The sequence below is a fragment of the Vanessa tameamea genome, chromosome 8 (genome assembly GCF_037043105.1).
Source record: "Vanessa tameamea isolate UH-Manoa-2023 chromosome 8, ilVanTame1 primary haplotype, whole genome shotgun sequence".
In the NCBI taxonomy this organism is placed as follows: domain Eukaryota; kingdom Metazoa; phylum Arthropoda; class Insecta; order Lepidoptera; family Nymphalidae; genus Vanessa; species Vanessa tameamea.
Window position 1 is genome coordinate 11,023,897 of NC_087316.1, and position 20,193 is coordinate 11,044,089.

The 20,193-nt window shown below is 34.3% G+C and overlaps 2 protein-coding genes across 18 annotated transcripts in view; both read right to left on the minus strand.

The window, feature by feature from the left end:
• The window catches only part of LOC113404820 (protoheme IX farnesyltransferase, mitochondrial), a 93,330-nt gene extending 78,603 nt beyond the window's left edge, over positions 1 to 14,727 (minus strand). Inside the window, exon 1 of the mRNA XM_064215563.1 lies at positions 14,706 to 14,727. The gene's annotated coding sequence lies outside the window, so the exon portion shown is untranslated. The remainder of the gene's footprint in view (positions 1 to 14,705) is intronic.
• LOC113404816 (rho GTPase-activating protein 23) overlaps positions 1 to 20,193 on the minus strand; it is a 319,300-nt gene that overhangs the window by 56,107 nt on the left and 243,000 nt on the right. For 6 of the 17 annotated variants that reach the window (XM_064215552.1, XM_064215551.1, XM_064215545.1 and 3 more), the window contains 13 exons: positions 20,003 to 20,188; positions 19,579 to 19,842; positions 19,185 to 19,423; positions 18,466 to 19,044; positions 17,979 to 18,193; positions 17,569 to 17,676; positions 17,351 to 17,431; positions 16,696 to 16,869; positions 16,144 to 16,197; positions 15,944 to 16,055; positions 15,062 to 15,151; positions 14,053 to 14,152; positions 13,652 to 13,735 (listed from right to left, as the gene is read on the minus strand). In XM_064215552.1, the coding sequence (XP_064071622.1) occupies positions 13,652 to 13,735; positions 14,053 to 14,152; positions 15,062 to 15,151; positions 15,944 to 16,055; positions 16,144 to 16,197; positions 16,696 to 16,869; positions 17,351 to 17,431; positions 17,569 to 17,676; positions 17,979 to 18,193; positions 18,466 to 19,044; positions 19,185 to 19,423; positions 19,579 to 19,842; positions 20,003 to 20,188 (2,286 nt within the window). The remainder of the gene's footprint in view (positions 1 to 13,651; positions 13,736 to 14,052; positions 14,153 to 15,061; positions 15,152 to 15,943; positions 16,056 to 16,143; positions 16,198 to 16,695; positions 16,870 to 17,350; positions 17,432 to 17,568; positions 17,677 to 17,978; positions 18,194 to 18,465; positions 19,045 to 19,184; positions 19,424 to 19,578; positions 19,843 to 20,002; positions 20,189 to 20,193) is intronic. The other 11 variants (XM_064215550.1, XM_064215549.1, XM_064215548.1 and 8 more) reach the window with 11 other exon arrangements.

Below are 20,193 nucleotides of genomic sequence, written 5' to 3' on the forward strand. Positions count from 1 at the left end.
CATCAGGGGACAGATAATTAAGTGGCTCCAATTATAAGCAATTTGCGTCAGCGCGATGCGACTGACGAGATACTATCCCTTATGGCAGGTTTGTTGAACCTTTTTAGGTTTAAATGAAATTAAAGGCGCAGCGTTTCGGAAAACTTATGTAATGGCCAGAGAAAAGCTCTTTACCTTGTCTTTCGCTGGAGTCCTCTAAGGGGTTCGTTACCCTTTTAAAAGCTGTTCTTCTACAAACTTTGACGCTTACCACAAATCGTGGCATTAGCCACGCAGTCTTCGTTTAGTTCAACGAACTAAAATGTTCATTGAATATATCCGTATATTAGTATATTACTTCGTGTTGTCTGTTTTATTGTAAAAAAAAACATAGCTTGTGTAGTTAGTCTATAAGCACGTGAAAATGTTCTTAGAATTTTAGAATTAAACCAATTTAGTTCTTCCTAATCTCAGTCTATGACATGAATTACAAACTTCGTACGTACAAGCCCGTTTGAGTAGGTATCATCCATTCATCAAATATTTAACCTTCAATCAACAACATTCGGTAATGCTGAATTCCGGTTTGAAAGATGAGCCTATATGGACAAAGGACATCTTAGTTCCCAGGTTCGGTGGCGCATTGGTTTTATAAGGAATGTTTAATATTGTTACGGCGCCCATGTTTGTGAGCAATGGCGACCACTTACATACTCATCTCAAACTACTTTTATCATGTCTCCATAAAATCAAAAAAAGCATAATATTAAGCGAAATTATGTCTACAAGGACAATTTTATTGCTTTGTTTTGGATAAAGTGTTGAAATGACGTAAGGTCGTATGTACCTACGCTGGCATTCCTCGCACCTGCTTCACGTGGGTTCGTTCATTCATTACGAGTGGTCACTCAACGCATAATATTGAATGAGGTTTTATTGGTATTTAGGACAATTAATTCAGACTTACAAATCCGTACATACTTATATACTTTAAGGATTTTGTACTTGGCTATAGAGGTCGTAGTTAATAAACTTTTCTGGTAGTCTCTGATGTTTTATTGGAATGAATTTTCTGCTATATAATATTTCAGTAAAGTAATAGTCACTTGCATTTGTTTTCCTGAAATCTTTTCTATTTTTAGGAAGAATTATTATGTGCCCATAGCGTCATGTTATAACCTCGCTCAATAAATAGAATATATAAGATATAAAATATTCATAGTACCGGTATACCTTTTATAGTTCATTTAAACCAAACAAACTATTAAGTTTCATAAAATAAGTAATTTTTTTTAAATGTTATTGTTGCATATTGATATAGTCAGGAATTATTGATGTCATGGAATTATCGTACCCATGAATAGTTATGACATAATTTTGTTAAGCCTACAATATATGTATAATTTTATATATAATGACGTAATATACTTATTATTATTAATATATTTATGAAATTAATAGCTTAATCTGTATAATTTATGAAAGGTAATCTTCTAACGCGCGCTGTCTATTTGTAAACACCTCTGAAACATTCCTGTCTACCGAACAAGGCGACATTATCTCATTAATTCGGCCCACACCCGACGAAGTTCAGTTAACCTTGCATTTGAGCCTGCGGTGGGCAGATAAAACAATGCTGTTACTTTAAAAAAAATATACATATATTTAAAAAAAAAAGATTCGAATTTTAAATTCGACATATTATAGTCATAAATTTATATCTTGCTTATACGTGTTTTCAATTACAAGTAATCTCAAAAACTAACGAACTCATTTGCTTATTTTAAGAGGTATATTCGATCTATTATTTAAAAAAAAAAAATTTTTTTTTCTTTACCGGAAATGTAGGAAAATATGTGTACTTGGCTTCATAGTTTGCAGTTTAATAAAGTTTAACAGAAGGTATTTGCTCTCAGCGTGTTCCACATAAAAGCAACATTTCATTGTACATAAATTGTACAAACATAATTATTCATGTCTCGCTCATTCATTTTAAATATAAAAAACGTAGAGGAAGAACCGAGTATTCAGTTGCCCGAGTGCCCTATATTGTAACGAGCAGCGGAACTGCTGATGGAACTGAACACTAATGAGGCACTAGACAGCAAGTACGTTGAATAGAATTGTGCATAAATTTCATTTTTTAACTAGCATTATCTGTCAGGGCATTGTCTATGGATATTAAAAAAAAAATGTATGAATATTCATTATTATTGACTCCAAAATGGGAAGATTTAGGGGATGTCCCCTTAAAATCAGAATTTCACAATATCCAATCGTAATGAGTCTCTAAACTATTACAAAACGAAAATCTTCTCAGGCATTCAAGGTATTTTTCAGTCGGTCATCATTCAGTCCATTTCCTTATATATAGATACATATTATATATTTATAGCGAGACGAGACTGGGAAAATATACCAGAGAAAAATAAATAATTATGAAAGTTAGCCATCGAGCGAATGAACTTTGTACGATATGTATTATACGGTATATGGTTTTATAAATTTGAATTAAATTTCTCTATTAATATTACTACTGAATTATTTCATGCAGGATATTACAGTAAGTGGATTGCGGCCCACATAAGTACTGAGCGCTCCATTCATCAATTTATACGTGGTTATTAAAAGCCCATTTTTATTTAAAATAAACTTACGCACAAATTTATAAATTATAATTCTTGGCGATGGCAAAATTTATCATTAGCATTATCATAGATGAATATTAGAGTTTGTTTAAGTTTATATAATATTTATTGTCTGGTTTTATTTATAAAATACATTCTTAATTCAATTTGATGACTAGGCAGAGGTACTTTAATATAATATTTTGATATAATTTTGATGTTAACACCTAAGAAAGGGTGAAGTGAGTAATTTCAATTTTATTTATCTTGCGTGTGGCATCTATCGTGCGTAATCTAATCCCATGAGCTGCTCCCGAACCAATATCAATTACTTGACGTTAGAACGTGTTTATGGCGGGATAACTTTTAACGTTCGAGATTTAACGTTATAACGAATTATCTGTAACAGAATATTGAGATACATACAGATATGTACATACAACTGGAGTGGTGACCCGGTTTTGTTTTAAAGGGGTAAATAATACGCTAAACTTTAACCAAAGGATCCTTTTCAAAACAAGCTAATTACAGCCTTAAATATAATATATCATAAGGACTAAGTTTAACAACATAAAGTATTATCTTGTCATCTAATAAAAAGATTTATAATTATTAGTAACCTCACAAGAAGCTTTACTTATTATTTTACTATTTAGGGTAAGAAACGTAATGATGGGTCTTGAAAAGTTTGAGAAACGATGATAAATAGTAACGATTACTCATCATTGAGAGAAATAAATAACTGCCTGTCCATCTGTAATTGAACGTTTTTCGAGTTCAATTTTTTTTCTCATACAATTATATTCATATGCAAAATTGAGTATGACTATGTCAATTCTTTAATTGTTATTTAGCAGACGTAATAGCTCTCTTAAAATTTCTCACTTAAACTCACTTTTTCACTTGATCGTGATGCGTTGGGAAGTGATATGCAACATTACCTATAATAATTATAGCATTCAAAAGATACACGAGTCAAAATAGCGTGTCATCGCAAGTCGGTTATCAATAATTCACGAGTGAGACTCGAGGCGAGTTCAAACAGAATACCACTGCTGCAGTGATATAGCAAGTGAGAAATAATTCATATCCATTTTCATAAATTCTCATGCTTTTGAAACACTTATTTAACATTAAACTATCAACGTTAAATATGAACAGTTATCGTATAATAGAAAAAGATGCTTGAGTGCCCGTGAAAATATCGTAATAAATTCCTTTAGCAATTTTCATATATTAACTCTGACGTTCGTTGCCTGCGGTTTCAATGGAATATGTATGGGGAATTTGTCCTTGGTGAGGTCTGATACATAACTCTTGTATTGTAAAACATTTTCTATTTCATTGTAACTTGTTAATTTACAAGGGCTTAGGGCGAGTTCATACATTATAAGACAGCTGTAACGATGACATACATCTGGTTGTGAAATACTTTAAATACTCAAGTTCTATTAAGTTAGTTAATTAAATCGAGTTTTGTGAGTTAATTGTAAGTAAATACAAAATAAAAAACATAATTCACGCTTGTAGGAATAAAAAATAAACAAAATAGTATCAAAGTTCATTCGCTTATTGCTATTCAGATTTCTTTGGGTTGAATATATTGGAAGGATCTTAAAGAGGCAGAGAACCCCGAATATTCTAATAAACCCGTCGGTTGCGGTTTTACGTAAAGTAACGCTCTAATAACTTTCGTATTAAATTAAAACAGTGAAGGTTAAAATTAACATCTCTCCTATAAATACTCTTCTCAATCTAGATAACAAGAATGAGTACTAAAAGTGTTATTTCCAAGAACATTTCCACGGTCATACCGCGGATATAACGAGACGGGAGAGCGTTTATAAAATAGGTTAACAGAAAACAGACACTAAGTACAACCAAACTTAGATTACTTCTCATTTTACAAGGTCTATAATATAACACATATTTAAACTATGTGAACTGACGAGTAGAGATTAATATGCTTTCTAATGCTTTCATTTTAAACTTAAATAAACGTCAAACAATCTATTTTTTATTTATAAAGGTAATGTTTTGACTGACTATAAACGCATCACCTTAACTATAACCTGAGCGATAGAGTGTACAGTTCTTTATAAAATACGTTCATAAATTTTATTGGTATTAAACAAAAGTTCAATTTGAAATAGAATACATTTTGTTTAACTTTCCACGTGCATCGACCGGCAGCGCTATTATCGTATTAAAGCATAAGTTTCTGAGATATTCTTCCAAGTATGTATCTCTATCGCAATGAGTGTCACAATCATGTCCCCTACTAAAGCAACAACACTACGTCGCGATGACATGCACTTTGTTGCAGGAAGATTTGTAACAAATCGCAAGACCTCATATTAGTTACATGTGATAGTATCCTTAGTGCTATTTTCGAAGCAAGTATTACCTTCACCTTCTTGGTACAGTGCTAGGCCATAAATAGTCATGGCAAGCTGAGGCGAGACAAGGCGAGACAAGGCGAGGCGTAGGTGTACTGCGGTTAGGGCTGGCGAGTTCAAATTTTACAACACATTTCGAAATAACATTTTCAGTAAAATTAAAAATAAATCTTAATAACATGTACATTTCAATAATATTTCAGTGTTTATAGTTGTTATAATCACAAATAATATGTTTTATATACATTTATAACATTGTGACGTTCTAATATAACAATGCTAAGTCAAATAAAAAACAGAGCGGTGACAACCCTGAATGCAACTAGACCGCGTTTGAAATATCTTAAAGTAAAGTTTTGTCATTGTATTGAATCCTCATTTAAATAATATATCTTCCATACAATCTCCTTGTATAAGGAGAAGCGATAATGTTTATTGTAAATGAATATCATCTGTATGTATGTTTGATGATAAAAAAGTAACTACTGAGTTACTTGCAGTTTCTTCACGTCACGATCTACATTCACAACAGATAGCTTTATATAAAATAATTTTTTGTAAAATGTCGATTCAAAAGTGCTTCTACTTGAGCCTACTTGAATAACGTATGCTTTGATTTTGTTTTAGGTTTAAAATTAATTGCTCTTTGTTTTAAATATATGTAATATTGATTTGATTTATAAGACTTTCTTGTAGAGCATAGCCTTAAAGAATCGTGTACCCATAGTTATCCGTGGCTACTCGAAGGAAGTGCGGCCGCGATTCCTGATCCTCTTAAAGGTTCGGATTATCCTCGACACGTAATCATTTAAAAGGACGAGCTTTTGCGTACTTACGACTGCGAATTCTAAGGTTTAGTAGCTATCGCGGTTTGTCGATCTAATGTGGCCGCAGCCTTACGTGAAACCTGTCCTGTCGCGGCGGCTATTTGGTCACGCAAATGTGTTTGATCCCTAAACCTAGATTTACGTGTCCAAACGAGTCAACGACAACCAATACACGTTCTATTGCCTTTTGGTAAAGTTGTTTCGATCAATAAACACAAAAACGTTTATATAATTAGTATACTCTGTCATTGAGCAAGCATGGCCCGGTAGAGATTTTATTATAGTTACGTCAGTGACATTTCCCTGTAATTATACTTGGTTAATTTGTTAAAAACGGGTCACGGAATACATTCCGCATTGTATTATCGCAAACAATGTATAATCCTGCAAATAAAATTTTATTCGTTATATAAATCACACGGTTTAAAAAACTCTAAAACTCGAAAAACGACGCATTTGTTCCGACAGTTAATCATAAGCGCAATAAAAGTTAACACAGTGTAAAGACGTGGTCGAACAGACCGAAAGGCAAATCGTGAAGTATTTCACAACTATGTATTGTAGATATAAGATTTATATCAAAGAGCTTAACTGAGTTGTATCTCGTCGATTCTATTATCTTACAAGTTATTTTCCATTAATAATAAACAACTGTTTCGTTATAGTAGTAGTTAAATTATATGGCTGCAAGTCTCGAAGTGCTTCGAAGGTTCAAATCCCGATTCCGATCAATTGAAAGTAATTGGGTTTTTCTATCAATTAATCCTGAGATGAGGAACGGAATGTTGGACTTCCGTGGCAAGAAGAACAGATAAAGCCGTTGTCCTGCGGATCGTAACGGATTGTCTCATGTCGGATTGGACTATGATAATGAGAAAATAGAGATAAATTTATGACTGTACGCACACACACAAATATACAAACACACACACCTGTACTATACTATTACTACACTGGCCGATGTGATTGAAATCCGAACTGACCTTCTTAATTTAAATTGCTATCAATATTACTAATCGAATATTGACAACATTAAATCTAATATATTTTCGGATGTTTATTAAATCTAAAAATCTTTCAACCAATCGTTCGTTTCTTAACTTCACGTATTTTATTTCGAACGTAAATAGTTGAAATGTATGTCAGAATAAAACTAAAAGTGTTTAAAAATCATGTAGATATATTATAATATTACCTTCCTCTAATTTAAATATAACGTAATCGCTGGCTTTTGACAAATTTCCGTTATATTTATTTAGTGTCAACATAATCAATATGTATTTGGTGTAACGACTTTGTTATGACAATCACTATGAATTGTATAAATTAAGAATAGACTAGACACCAGTGGCGACTTCGCACGGGTAAATAAGAAGTTTTAAAACTATGACAAACTTTATTAAAATACAAATATCGAGCAAAGCCTGTATTGTGATATAATATTACGATTATATTTGTTATTCCTCACGCATTTTATTATTAAGATGCTTTACCTAAGGTTACATAAGGTTCATCTAAAAAATATGCCACATATAAACCCCATAGAATCTGACCAATGAAAAGACAAATCAAACTCATTTCTGTATAGCACTAGAATGATTTACAATAAATGCAGTCTAGATAATCATTTAGTCTGATAAAATAATGTCGTTCCATTTATTAAGATATCGATACTGGATTAGAGATATTATTTCGATTGATTAATTTGTACCGAAACGCTTAGCAATGTTATTTGTTGATTTAAAGTTGAATATACGACATAGCTTACTGCTATATATTTGATAAATTTTGAATTTATGAGGTATTAATTCTAATTCGTATAATTTTTATCTTAACACTTTTGAATTGTCATTTATAAATATATGAAGGCAAAGCTTCGATGAGCCGAGATGGCCCAGTAGTTAGAACGCGTGCATCTTAACCGATGATTTCGGGTTCAAACCCAGGCAGGCACCACTGAGTTTTCATGTGCTTAATTTGTGTTTATAATTCATCTCGTGCTCGGCGGTGAAGGAAAACATCGTGAGGAAACCTACATGTGTCTAATTTCAACGAAATTCTGCCACATGTGTATTCCACCAACCACCATTGGAGCAGCGTGGTGGAATATGCTCCATACCTTCTCCTCAACGGTAGAGGAGGCCTTAGCCCAGCAGTGGGAAATTTACAGGCTGATTATGTTATGTTATGTAAGCTTCGATACCACCGACTTGAGATATACATTCTACCGTGGACATAAATACTTCGCTATGACATACAATGGTGCGGTATAAATATTATTTTTTTAAGGGACGCGCGTAAGCAAATAAACCATTGATAATGATAATATATAATGATAATGCTTTTGAACATAGACACTGACAATTTAAGAAGTATAAGCTATTTCTTACACTGTGAATGCGCCATCGATCATGAAGAAAGCATATGAAGTTATTTTTGAGTGTAACATTACTCTAACTTCAAGGATGGTATGGCGGTAAAATAACTATGAGTTATAAAGGTAATTGATATATTAAAAACAAAATTTGATATTTTGGTGAATCTTTAAATTTTCTTCTCACAAATCGCTTGATTTATGAGAAGGATAGCAATAAGAGTCGACTAGGATGCAGATATCAGAGCAGATCAGCGAAAGCCGTGGCGGACGATCGTGCACTTTTTATTGAAAGCAGGAAGTGGACTACAAGTTGAACAATCCGTTCTCTTCAATTATTTTCATAGAAAGTTATATCAGTAATGTCTTAGCACATCAAATCATTTTATTGATTCTATAAATGATAACTTAATGTCGACATTATTTATTAAATCCTATTTGTTGATGTACCTAACATTATACTTGTAGAGAATTTAATAGAAAATAGTGCAGTGAAGGTCAAATTAGACTTAAAGTAACTAAAAAATCACATGAATTTGAAATTACAGCAACGGAAGTTTAAAAAAATATTTTGATATGAAAGAGGTGTGAATTGAAAACATGAAACGTAACCGAAGATTGCAGATTCAAACTCGTGTTAGTAGCACTGGATATAAAATTTCTTTTAAATGCTTATGTTGTTTTGGTGCACACACCAATCACAATGTGTGTGTGTAAATAATCTTGTGTCTCGCCTCAGTGTCAATTTGAACTGACAGTATCTATCAGTTCAAACTCTCGAATACGTGTTTTCCCTAAACCGCATTTGATGCAGTGTGTGCGGACAGGTTCCGTAACATAATCTTATTCAGGAGGTGATTCATAATGAGAATCGGAACTGACCTATCAAACTGAATATCACAGAACTAGATTCTCTTGTGTCAAAAGTCAATTGGCATAAACTGCGCTTATAACTTCGCTTGAGCTACTAAACCGTTATCATTACACTAATAAACGTCTTGAAATGCTAGCGTTCAGTTCTCAGAACGCCTAAATCTAGCTGCCGGAATGTCTTCCGTGAAAGTGAATTTCATATTTACGTAAAATGATCCTTATAATAACGAGTGTAAGGCGAAACAGTCGAAGAGTCATAGAGGGGGTTATCGATGTTAAAGCGATGCCCGTTTATTGCGTCGAGAAATATGTTAGTCGTATTAATGAAATAGCAAACGGTTTCCAAAGAAAATTAACAGTATTGTCGCTCTTTGATCAGTCGTGATGGAGAGCCTAGTCTGCAAGATTATATTCGTAAGACATTTTCTACTTTGAAATACATAGATTTAGGGAATATCATAAGAGCATTAGAACACAATTATGGTTTGCACGTGTATTTGTATTTTATTCTAAATTAACTCGAATACATTAGAAGTAAATAATAGAATTTATTTATATTTAGAGCCAGCGTAATTAAGTGCTCTAGGGGAATTATGAAATCAGTCACTTTTATCTAAACAAAATACGTATTTAATTTTGAATGTTGAAGATTTGTGTTTATGTCACTTTGTAAATTTTATGTAAATACATTGAGCGTAATGAAATTAAGCTGTAAATACTAGTTACTTGATAGCCATTTATATTTATAAAATGTATTTTTGTGTTTGTTTAGTTTATGGTATAACAGCCATAATAATGATAGAATATCTAATTCTATCATTATTATGGCATTAAAATTAAATTCAGCCCGTAATCTCGACCGTACCGTTCAATCTCCATCGTGTCTCCATCGCACGTGACAATGGCGAAATAATCTTAGTCCTCGCGGCACAAATACAAGGCACAAAAAATCTAATTCGATTTTTCATAATAACTCAAGTGAGTTACGTATTATGAAAAAAATATTAATCAGAAAAAACGAATATTTTTTATCCTTTATAGAATACATTGCAGAATACAATGTAGAATACATTGTATAGCCAGCAGCAGCAAACGTGTGTCTAAAATTTCAGCTCAATCGGGCAGGTTGAACTGCTTTAAAATTCAGTTGCTAGACTTGGATGGTATAGGTGAAGAAAAGAAAAGTTTGTAAAACAATAACTAGTGTGGTCGTCTATAAATTTTGCTAAAAGTAACTAACTTTTAAACGTAGAGTATTTTACTCTACTAAGACGAAGATGAAATTAGAAACCATTTTACATAGAAGAGCACACAACTCGAAACATACAAAATAACAATAAATTACAAAAGTAGTATAAAAATACGGACGCGATCACGTCCCGTGTGAAGAATTTGTCGTTAAATTCTTCTCGAATATAACGCTGCGCCATCTTTTAATTTACTACGTAAAGGAGGAACGACACCCGTCTCTTACGTAAGTAAACGATTTTATGTGTCGCAGTGTTGTGACATTTACAGTTTTGCGGGAAAGGTCGCATTTTCCGAAAATAATATCGTTTCGAAATATTATAGGCAACGTTTTGATAACTTCTTATGCTTTGATATTAATTCGCGAATTTATTCAGAAGACCTACCTACGGTTATGTCCCATATTGTGCCCTTTGATTTTTTATATGTCTATACAGACTGTCAAAGCTGAGAATACATCGAAAAAAATAATGGCCACAAGTACACGTATACTGGTAAAGTAGTATGACGTTTGGCGAGTGTCAAGCGTAGTTGTCAAGCACACCAGTTGGCTCGTTTATTTTAGTTCTTTTTAAGTACAAAACTATCTAGTTATATATAAATAAAATCTAAGATTGTAAAATATTCAAATTTTAAACATACATTAAGTTGTCCATCGACGCCATAACGTACATCGTAAAAAAAAGAATTATCTATTCCCTCGTGACTTAAGCAAAAATAATCTTTCGTTTGATTTTTTTGAGTGTGATAGTTTGACAGTTCGGTACTAAAAATATTAACCGACGTCAAAGTAGTTTTTTTTTAAAGATTGACATCTGTTGTTTAATTTGTGTTAGCACTGGCTTACAATAGAAAAATAATTATTAAAAAAAAATATGCATTTGAATAAAGAAGGTTATCAAAATATGAAATATAGGATAATGGGCAAAGCGACATTGAACAGACATATAATTGCTAAAAAAGCAAAACAAATATAAGTAAACCGATTCAATCTGGTTTTATTAAAACAGGAGTTAACAAGAAACTTCCCTGTGTTTTATATACGTATTTTCTTGTGTATTTTTATGATTTGATCCAGATAGACTTTTTTATTTCAGCTCGTGACCTCGACAAGTTCTCAATCGAAACGACAAAAGTTTAAACCCGAAAATAACATTTAAAAACGATTTTTCATTAAAGTTTGGATTTTTTTTGTTATTATAGTATATTCTCATTGATATTATATTAATATTATTTAATTTAGTAATACTAATTAATAAAATTGTCATTGTATTATAATTATAATACGTTTTGGTTAATTTATGTTGTAATACTTTTAGTATGTGATTGTAAAACTAATAATTATTTTTAATTCAATTTTTAAATTATAGCGTCGTAACTGAGTTAAAATGCATTAAGCTTAAATTTAAAAAAATGTATAAATGTTTATCAAAGCGGAAGGGGGTCATTAACATCATCAAATATTATAAGCGATATTATCCGAAATACAAAAAACATCCATACGTTCGATTTATAAGGCTTGCAATAAGTATATAAGGAGAAACATGTGGGCGTATTGTTTATAGGTTTTACCGTGAAAACACGTCGGAAACGACAAATTACAGGTAAGTGCTTTATGTTTGCGCGTCACTTGAGCTGTTTAGGAACTGTTAAGAACGAAATCTCGACAGTATGCGATAGACTTGTATCTCGGTGCAATATATAGAGTTAACCTCAACATGTAATACAATTTAGTAAGTAATAAAATTAAAACGTAACATTTCTTGCACTTTAGTGAGTGATAGTGATGTCTATTTAATTTATTATCTTTATTTTGTTACTTTATATGATATAATAGTAACGGGAACCGTATACGTACATATTAGCTTTTAGTTTAGAAAACGGCTCTTAAAATAACTGGGTTTTGAGGTAACATTTTTTTCGTATGTCATAAATATTAAAAAAAGGCTACGTGTTTGTACGTGTTTTACAGTGAGTAATTGCCTAAAAATTACAATTTGACATTTATGAATGAAATAATAGATACGTAGGAGTAATAGTCTTCTGTTCTAGATAGGTATTGTTGTATCACTTAATCCCTAATCATCATTCTCATCATTAAACTTCCAAATTTGAAATCAATTAATCTCATACATCTTTAATATACGTGACATTGGCAGAATATTTTGCGCTCAAAAGCGTAATTATACGTCAAAATAAAAAAAAGTACCGTTCTATAGCATAATCATAAAATATCTAATTTACAATGTAATTAAGGAATATATATTAATAAATTAATAACATAACGTCGCAACAAACACATCTGTCATGTTCGTCTTTAAATGGCCGTTAGGTGTTAATGCACGAGGAAGCCAGGTGCTCGCGTCTTTATGGCGAGCAGGAAATGTTACGACGATTCTTATGATAAGGAGGATATCTATGGAATTCATAATTATAGGGATCCTTATGGCGATAATTAAAAAAACATTGTCATGGAATTTTTATGTACATAAATTATAAATTAAAGTTAAGTTGCGCTTAACCGTTTGATTATTATTATTTCGACGTTATAACCATATATAAGTCTGACAAACAGAAGAAAATAGAGAATAATAATTGAAATAACTACGCGCTACGTTACGTGCGAACAAAACGATGATATGAAAAATTCCACATAAACAATATTCCATTAGTAGCGATCATCAAAATATTTGCCTTGCGGTGGAAAGCGTACGCTCTATGAAATAGCATGGAAGACATTTTTATGCGTAAAGCAAAAACGTAACGATTCCATCAAAAGAATTAGTAAAGCAATAGAAAATATAATAATTCATACACAGCCATTATTCTTTTTTTTTCTTGTAAATTTAATTTTAATTATGTCATATAAAAAAAAAGAAGAAAAACTCATTTTAAAAAATCTTTTTTTAAATCATTGTGTATTACCTATTGTTAGAAATACAATGCAGTTACATTAATATTATATATTTATCAAACACTAATGTTATTATATCCGATTTCATAAAAAAGTGTAATCGATTTCAGAACATTATTCGTATTGCTATGAAATGAATACAAGATTTTCCCGTTCAGATTTTTGACAATTTTGATTTTATTGCGACCTCAGAATTGTTAGGTTGACGAAATTAAACAAATAATAGAAAATATGTCGTGTACTGTATCCGTGTATTTATTATGTGACATCAACAAAGACAGCTAGCCTTAATGACATTAAAAATATTCGGGTTTCAATGAAAATATACGTAGAGCGAGGTTGCATTATGCAATACTTTTGCATTTCCTAGAGGAGTAAATGAAACACAATAAGATTATAACATCACTAACCTGAGTGGGATGATGTCTGTAAAGATAGAGCTTGGTGCCTTGGAGAACCGCCCATACTTGCTTCCAGGATCTGTCACTTGCGCGCTGAAAAAAATATCTTTTTAGTAAATATTATTTATACACATGACACATGGTTATTGTTACTTATGTTTGCTTTATGTGCAGTGAAGTTACTAAGATTAATATGCTGAATGAATGGTAATTAAAATTTGAATTCTGGCGAATGAAATGAAAGCGAGATAATTTGGCAAAAAACGATGAATATCTTAAGGAGCAACATTTTGGAAATTCTCTAAAGTTTCTTTTTTACAGACTTTGACCCTGATCATTTTAACAGATGACTTAAAATCAATTACAACTTTCGTAATACGATTTAGAAGACAACAAAATAAATCCGTTACCTTTCCGTTGCTGACCACCATTTTGATTTGCACATTGCCTTGCACATCTGCTTCCAAAGATTCGGTACTCTCGGCCTCCTCTTCGCCTTTCTTCTCCGGACTAAACACGTAGAAGAATAATATTGTAATGTTAAAATCCACATTCAGTATAAGTATGTTGACAATTTCTTTATTGTTCTTAAATACTGGAGCCAGCGAAACGAAATCGACCGCGAGACGATCTCTATAAAACTAACTACTACTAAAGCTTACAGAATATCTACAATTAAGAACATATTTCAAAATTGCAATGTTACACAAGTATAGCCGAAGCTTTATCGAATTTCATCTACACCTGTGTTGTCTTAATTTCTTTCTTGGTATTATGTTGATTTGTAGTTACGTTACCAATCGCTCAGGTATTTGATTCTTAAAGATTCGGAAAGAATCAGACAATTGGGAATATACTATTGCCAAATACATTTAAATTCGTTCGAAATTTAAAACGTATATACTTACATACAAAATAGTCTAACATTAACCGTATCTTACCTCATTAAAGCTATACTGAATGCAATACACTAACAACATTTAACAAAACATGCTACACCTAAACAATGTTCGTATCCTCGACGTGTCATGCAATACAAAATCATGCAACGTTAAACAATTACTTATGAACTATATTTTATCTTAACAACTAAGTCCAAAAAGCTCACAGTACAATCATTAATTTGACCGGTTCATAAGACAGTTATTTAATGATTTTTTATAAATACGGCTCTGCAATATGAGAAAATCTATTCGCTTCTTGCTTTTTTTATAATCCAAATGGTTTATGATATTACAGGTGATTGTGATCTAGTGATGTAGACGGCTATGTACAATATTTCTACAAGTCTCAGACTTGTGAAACGTTTTGCGGAAAAGGTAAGAGAGCGCCATCTATCATTCAAATGCTGTAAATAGCCACACATTTTTAAGCGTCATCTATGGGCGAGTAGCGAAACCGCGACGTCATGCGACGTACCGCACGGGGAGGGTGGCGTGGGGGTCGAATATTCGCAGCAGCGGTGTTATGTCTTCAGTGAAACGTGGAGGGCGCCATTTTCGGTAAGCACTGCGTTTTTTTACAAAACACAGATACAAAAAAACCCAATAATGCACAATAACCGTTTCATTTTTAAATATGCATGTTCGATTGTTAGATTACACGTAAAATGAAATGAGGTTACTTAACTATTTAAAAAAAATCTTAAACATGATTATATTATTTATCTATCTACAACAAACAATGTGATGTACATTTCACGGTAATACAAAAATGGGGTGCTTTACGGACCTTCTACGTACAAAACACCTTACGGGTTAATGAGAATTTGTAATAGTTTTAATTATACTGAAAGTTAACTACTCAGGGTCTACTGGATAGATCTATTATGGTAACATACACATTTCACATATATCTGCCATAAAAAAAAACTACGTACTACCCATAACCATTCTATGTTGTTGTATATAGAGTTTCTTAATTTTAAAGTTAACTGATGTATATATAACATGTTTCCCGTGACTTAGAATGGAGTAAATGTGTTGTATTAAGGAAATAATAATAAAAAAAATGCTTTATTTTTTTTATAATTCTCTCTATTTAATTCTGCCTGGCTGCTTTTTTGTAACCGTGTCTTTGTATTTAATAAAATATAGTGCTTGAAAATATAAAAAAAGTGTCGTCTCGTATTATAAAATTTATAAAACGTTTTATTTCAAGGGAATAAAAAAAATTACAATCTAGACAGCACTAATATTTTTTTAGGGCTAATGCAAGTCATCGCCTATAATATATATAAAATCTTTTTTGGCAGATATAGACGACATTCCTAAACATGATTATGATATTGATTGAATATACCTTCTCAGAGCAAGATGGTCGGCATCGGGTTCAACATCACTGTCTAAATGAAGTCGATCACCCCAAGTTGCTTTCAAATAGGAAACCCTGCGCATAGCACGTTCCTCTTCTGCTAATGAAAAAAAATAGCCCCATTAAAAAAACTCTTAACAAGTTCGGGAGTATACTTCTTCTAATGAAAATTTTAAGTATATACTGACCTCCCAGTTGCGCATCTTTCTTCTGTCGTCTTGTCACCAAATCATCAGCAAAACCTGTCGATGAATATTAATGTTAATACACCATCAACAGCAGATTGCACTTAGTTAATATATTAAACATCGAGTATCACGAACGGTTAGTCGGCATTAGTAGCACACGTAGAAGCACACACATCGCATTCCGTTAAGGATGCTATCAGCGAAGAAGGTGGGTTAGATCCACAACGCTCCCTCCCTTATGAATTCCTGGTACTTATTTTTGGGTATAAGCCATGCAAGGTACATACATCTTCGTTAATATTTTTACCAATTTTTTTCTTCTAGCTAAGTGTTTTATTACATTTTTTTTTGAGTATTTGTTGAGCATTTGAAGTTGATAATCGTAGAACGAAAAAAATGGTTTTCAGTGTAATGCAATAATGGCAGTGACCCGTCTAGAGATTACACTCCAGTTTGTAAGTCGATTAGTAATGCTGGGATCGAAAGCTGGTTGCAGTTCGCGAGGGAGGGAGCTAGAGGAAGTCGAGGCAGTCGCAGGCGAGTCTGCTGGACCTGAGTCGGCGGGCGTGGTGGGCGTGGGCGAGGCCGAGGTGGAGGCCGAGGGGGAGGGCGGCGCGAGGCTCAGCTGCGTCGGCCTCTGCGGGCCCTCGCCCGGCAGCGACACGCGGTTCATCGCCTCCATCTGTTCTCTGTTCAGCCCCATTCGTCTCTTCGCGTGACTGCCATCTTGGAGCGGAACATGCCATTAGAGCCTCCGCGTTACCGCCGTGTAGCATTTTGCGGCTCGTAATGAACCGCCGATCGCTAAGCGTTGCGATGCCAGAGCGATACTTGTCACCGGAAGATGGCGCTAACATTTTATTTCTGAATATCTTATATATTTTACTTCGTCTAGTCGTATAACAAATGTTACTAATGTTTACAATAATAAAATGTAACGCCATCTAAGAATAACCCAAGTTTAGTGAACATTTGCAATTTTGCATAACTTTTCATTTACTTTTAATATATTTATAATGTGGCATAGAGTGAAAATGCAGCAAAGCATATGTGATTAAAGTATATCATTCCTGTCTCCTGAAATACGATTTACTTACCAAAAAACGATGAACCCTTTTTTAACGTAACTACGGACAAAGAACTAAATGTTTCGCTAAAACTTTCATTCATTTGGTGAATGTCGTGTGTATAAAATGTAATGCCTCACCTGTGGCATGATGTCTTCTAATGGATAATCCTTCACTACCGGTACTATTTGACCTTGTTCGCATTTGAACCTTTTCTGTTTCTAAAAAAATACATTAATCTTACTAAATCGAATTCAATTCGAAAACTATAATATAAGCATGACTACTACGGGATAACTAATGAGTGATTTCTTTGTATACTATCTAGACAGAATTTTTGGAAAATTAAGACACTAACCGGGCATGTATCCTTCTGGAGGGGGACAATGGAGGTGTTTGCTGCCGGTGATCATTAACTGATTTCCTGATAGGCTCCCGCCGAGGAGTGGTGACTCTTGCTCTAAATCTGGTTACATACAACTTATATTTAGACATTTGGTATCAAAAAGATTAATTTACCGGTAGTATATTAATTAGGTTGATCTTACTAATATTATAAATGCGACAGTTAGAGAGAGAGAGAGAGAGAGAGATAGAGAGAGATTCAGAGAGTAGTATACTTCGACATCGTTTAATCGATCATGAAAAGTATAATAATATAAGTTAAACGAAAAAAAATATGCTACAAACGTTCTTATAATAATTAGTATATATGTATACGCAGATAGGTAGTACAAAACATGCATTAAATAATACACGAAAACTAACCATGCTGAGGTTGTACATCCAGTGACCTGGCTTCTCTTCTAACTGTTCGTGTTTCGAACTCCTTCCTTCTCAAAGCTACGCTCGGCTCTAATCTCGTGGTTGAAAGGCGGGCGAGTTCACTTCGCGCGACTTCCGTTCGTCTCTCGCCCACTCCACGCGCTTCTTCCAACTGTCTTGTGCGCGCCGTGACCAACTGGAGCTCAGGTACTGGGTATCTGAAACGTTAAATATTACGAGCCATATTAATGATAAGAGTTTGTGATCATTATAAACACATTTTATTCATTTATTTTGAAGGCTTATGGATAGTTAGAACTGTACTTTGCCTAGATACATTCCAGGCACTATTAACGTTTAAAACCCAAACACAAAGCCAGGCCTGTACAAGCCATAGCACCAATTTGTGTTAATTTTACAAGGACGTTGATTTTGACGATTTTATAGATCTGTATCAAGAACGGTCAAAGTCGGTAGTAGTTACACTTACCTATTATCTTGATTACTAGATGAAGCGTTTTCTTCTCTGAACTCTATAGATGATCCGTTGCTTAATGTTCCGACGTTCGTACTCTGAGCGTTCGGCGAGGTTTCGTGTATCTTGGACAACGTCGCTACGAATTGACTTTTATCTTGTTTTAATCTATTTTTATCATTATGTGTTCCATTCAATTCACCGTAGCCACTGTATGTCCCACTGTCTACGCTTGTAGCGCATTCTTCTTTTCTCTGATCCTGGTTCTGCTGCTGGTGAAGCGGTGGTGGTGGGGAAGCTGCTAGAGGTGGGGAAGAAGCGGGAGGAGGCCAAGCTGGCTTCTGTAGTTTCTGTGGCCTAGCATAGAACTCCTTCTGCTTAATCGGCGGTGGGGCGTCTGGGGTGACCCATCCAGTAGGTTGACTCGGACGTCTGAGGAAGGCCTCCTTCTGCTCGAGACTCTTTCGTATTCGGGAGAGGATAATCGAGTCGTCCAGCTCTCGGCCTGTGAGTGTCGAATTCGAATCAAAGGAACCGAGACTGTCTTTGCTCTCCGCTGCTGATGATGGTAGAGAAGCGTCAGATTCTCGTCTGCTGTAAACCGTAGATTACATATTAATAATTATCACAATATGTTTTAGTCCATGAAGCATAGACAGACATAAAGGTGTTGTTACTTATAAATAAATTTAAATGAAAATGTCATTACTTATAAAGTCTCGTAATTGTCTTACCCATCATGTAATAGATAATGTTGTGTAGTTGGTAGTCGCGGCCCATCGTATCTAGATGGCGGCGCTACCGTCGCGTATTCTGGATCCTCGCGATGCCTCGAGGGTGCTTGAGGAGCTGGCAGAGCCGGCAGCCGCGGCCGTCTGTAAGCGTCGAACAGACGAGACTCGTGTTCCGTCACCGCCGGCATATCGATCGGACGTTGATTTGTCTCTGGGTTGTATGCCGCTTCACTGAAATACTGGAAATACAAAAACAGGCGTTAAGTTCTAGGTGACAATTTCTTAGATTTCAACAACTTTCTTAGAAGATAATAATCTTATGCATTGTTTAAAATTGTCTGTTAAGTTATGAAGTCGTGTTTAGGCCGTCAAATTTTTTGTATAATAAAATTACCCTTTGCAACAAATCGTGATCCCGTGGCACAACAGTGAGCCTGAGCGTCCTGGGCTCCCTCTGCGCTAGCTGCACGACCCTCGCGTAGGGCGCACGCGACCTGCCGCAGGCGACCGGCTCGCCGTTGACGGCCAGCACGCGGTCGCCGGCGCGCAGGCCCGCCGCCGCCGCCGGTCCGCCTGGCCGTACCGACCTTACGAAGATCGTGTCCATTGGCGCGCCGACAGCGCCAACGGCCAGATGACGCGCATCTTCATATAATTCCTGTAGTATTCAAACACATGTTTATATTATCTTAAAAATTTTACTTTAACTATTTAATTCAGCAATTGGAGCCAAATTTTTTTCAATAAATTAGAGAATTTGATATTAGAGATTTATACATAGAGTATTTATAATTTAGTGTAGGTATATATTTACTTACTGTATTTACCTGTAACGACTCCGGTGGGTAAACAACGAGATGTCTTAATGTAAAACCGAAGCCGTGCCGCGCGTCCGGCCGTTGAATAACGATAGTTCGTGGCGCGGAGCAGTGCGAGGCTGGTGGCGCTGAAGCAGCGGTTGGAGGTGGCAGAGCTATCGGCGGAGCGTGAACAATCGGTGGTGGCTGAA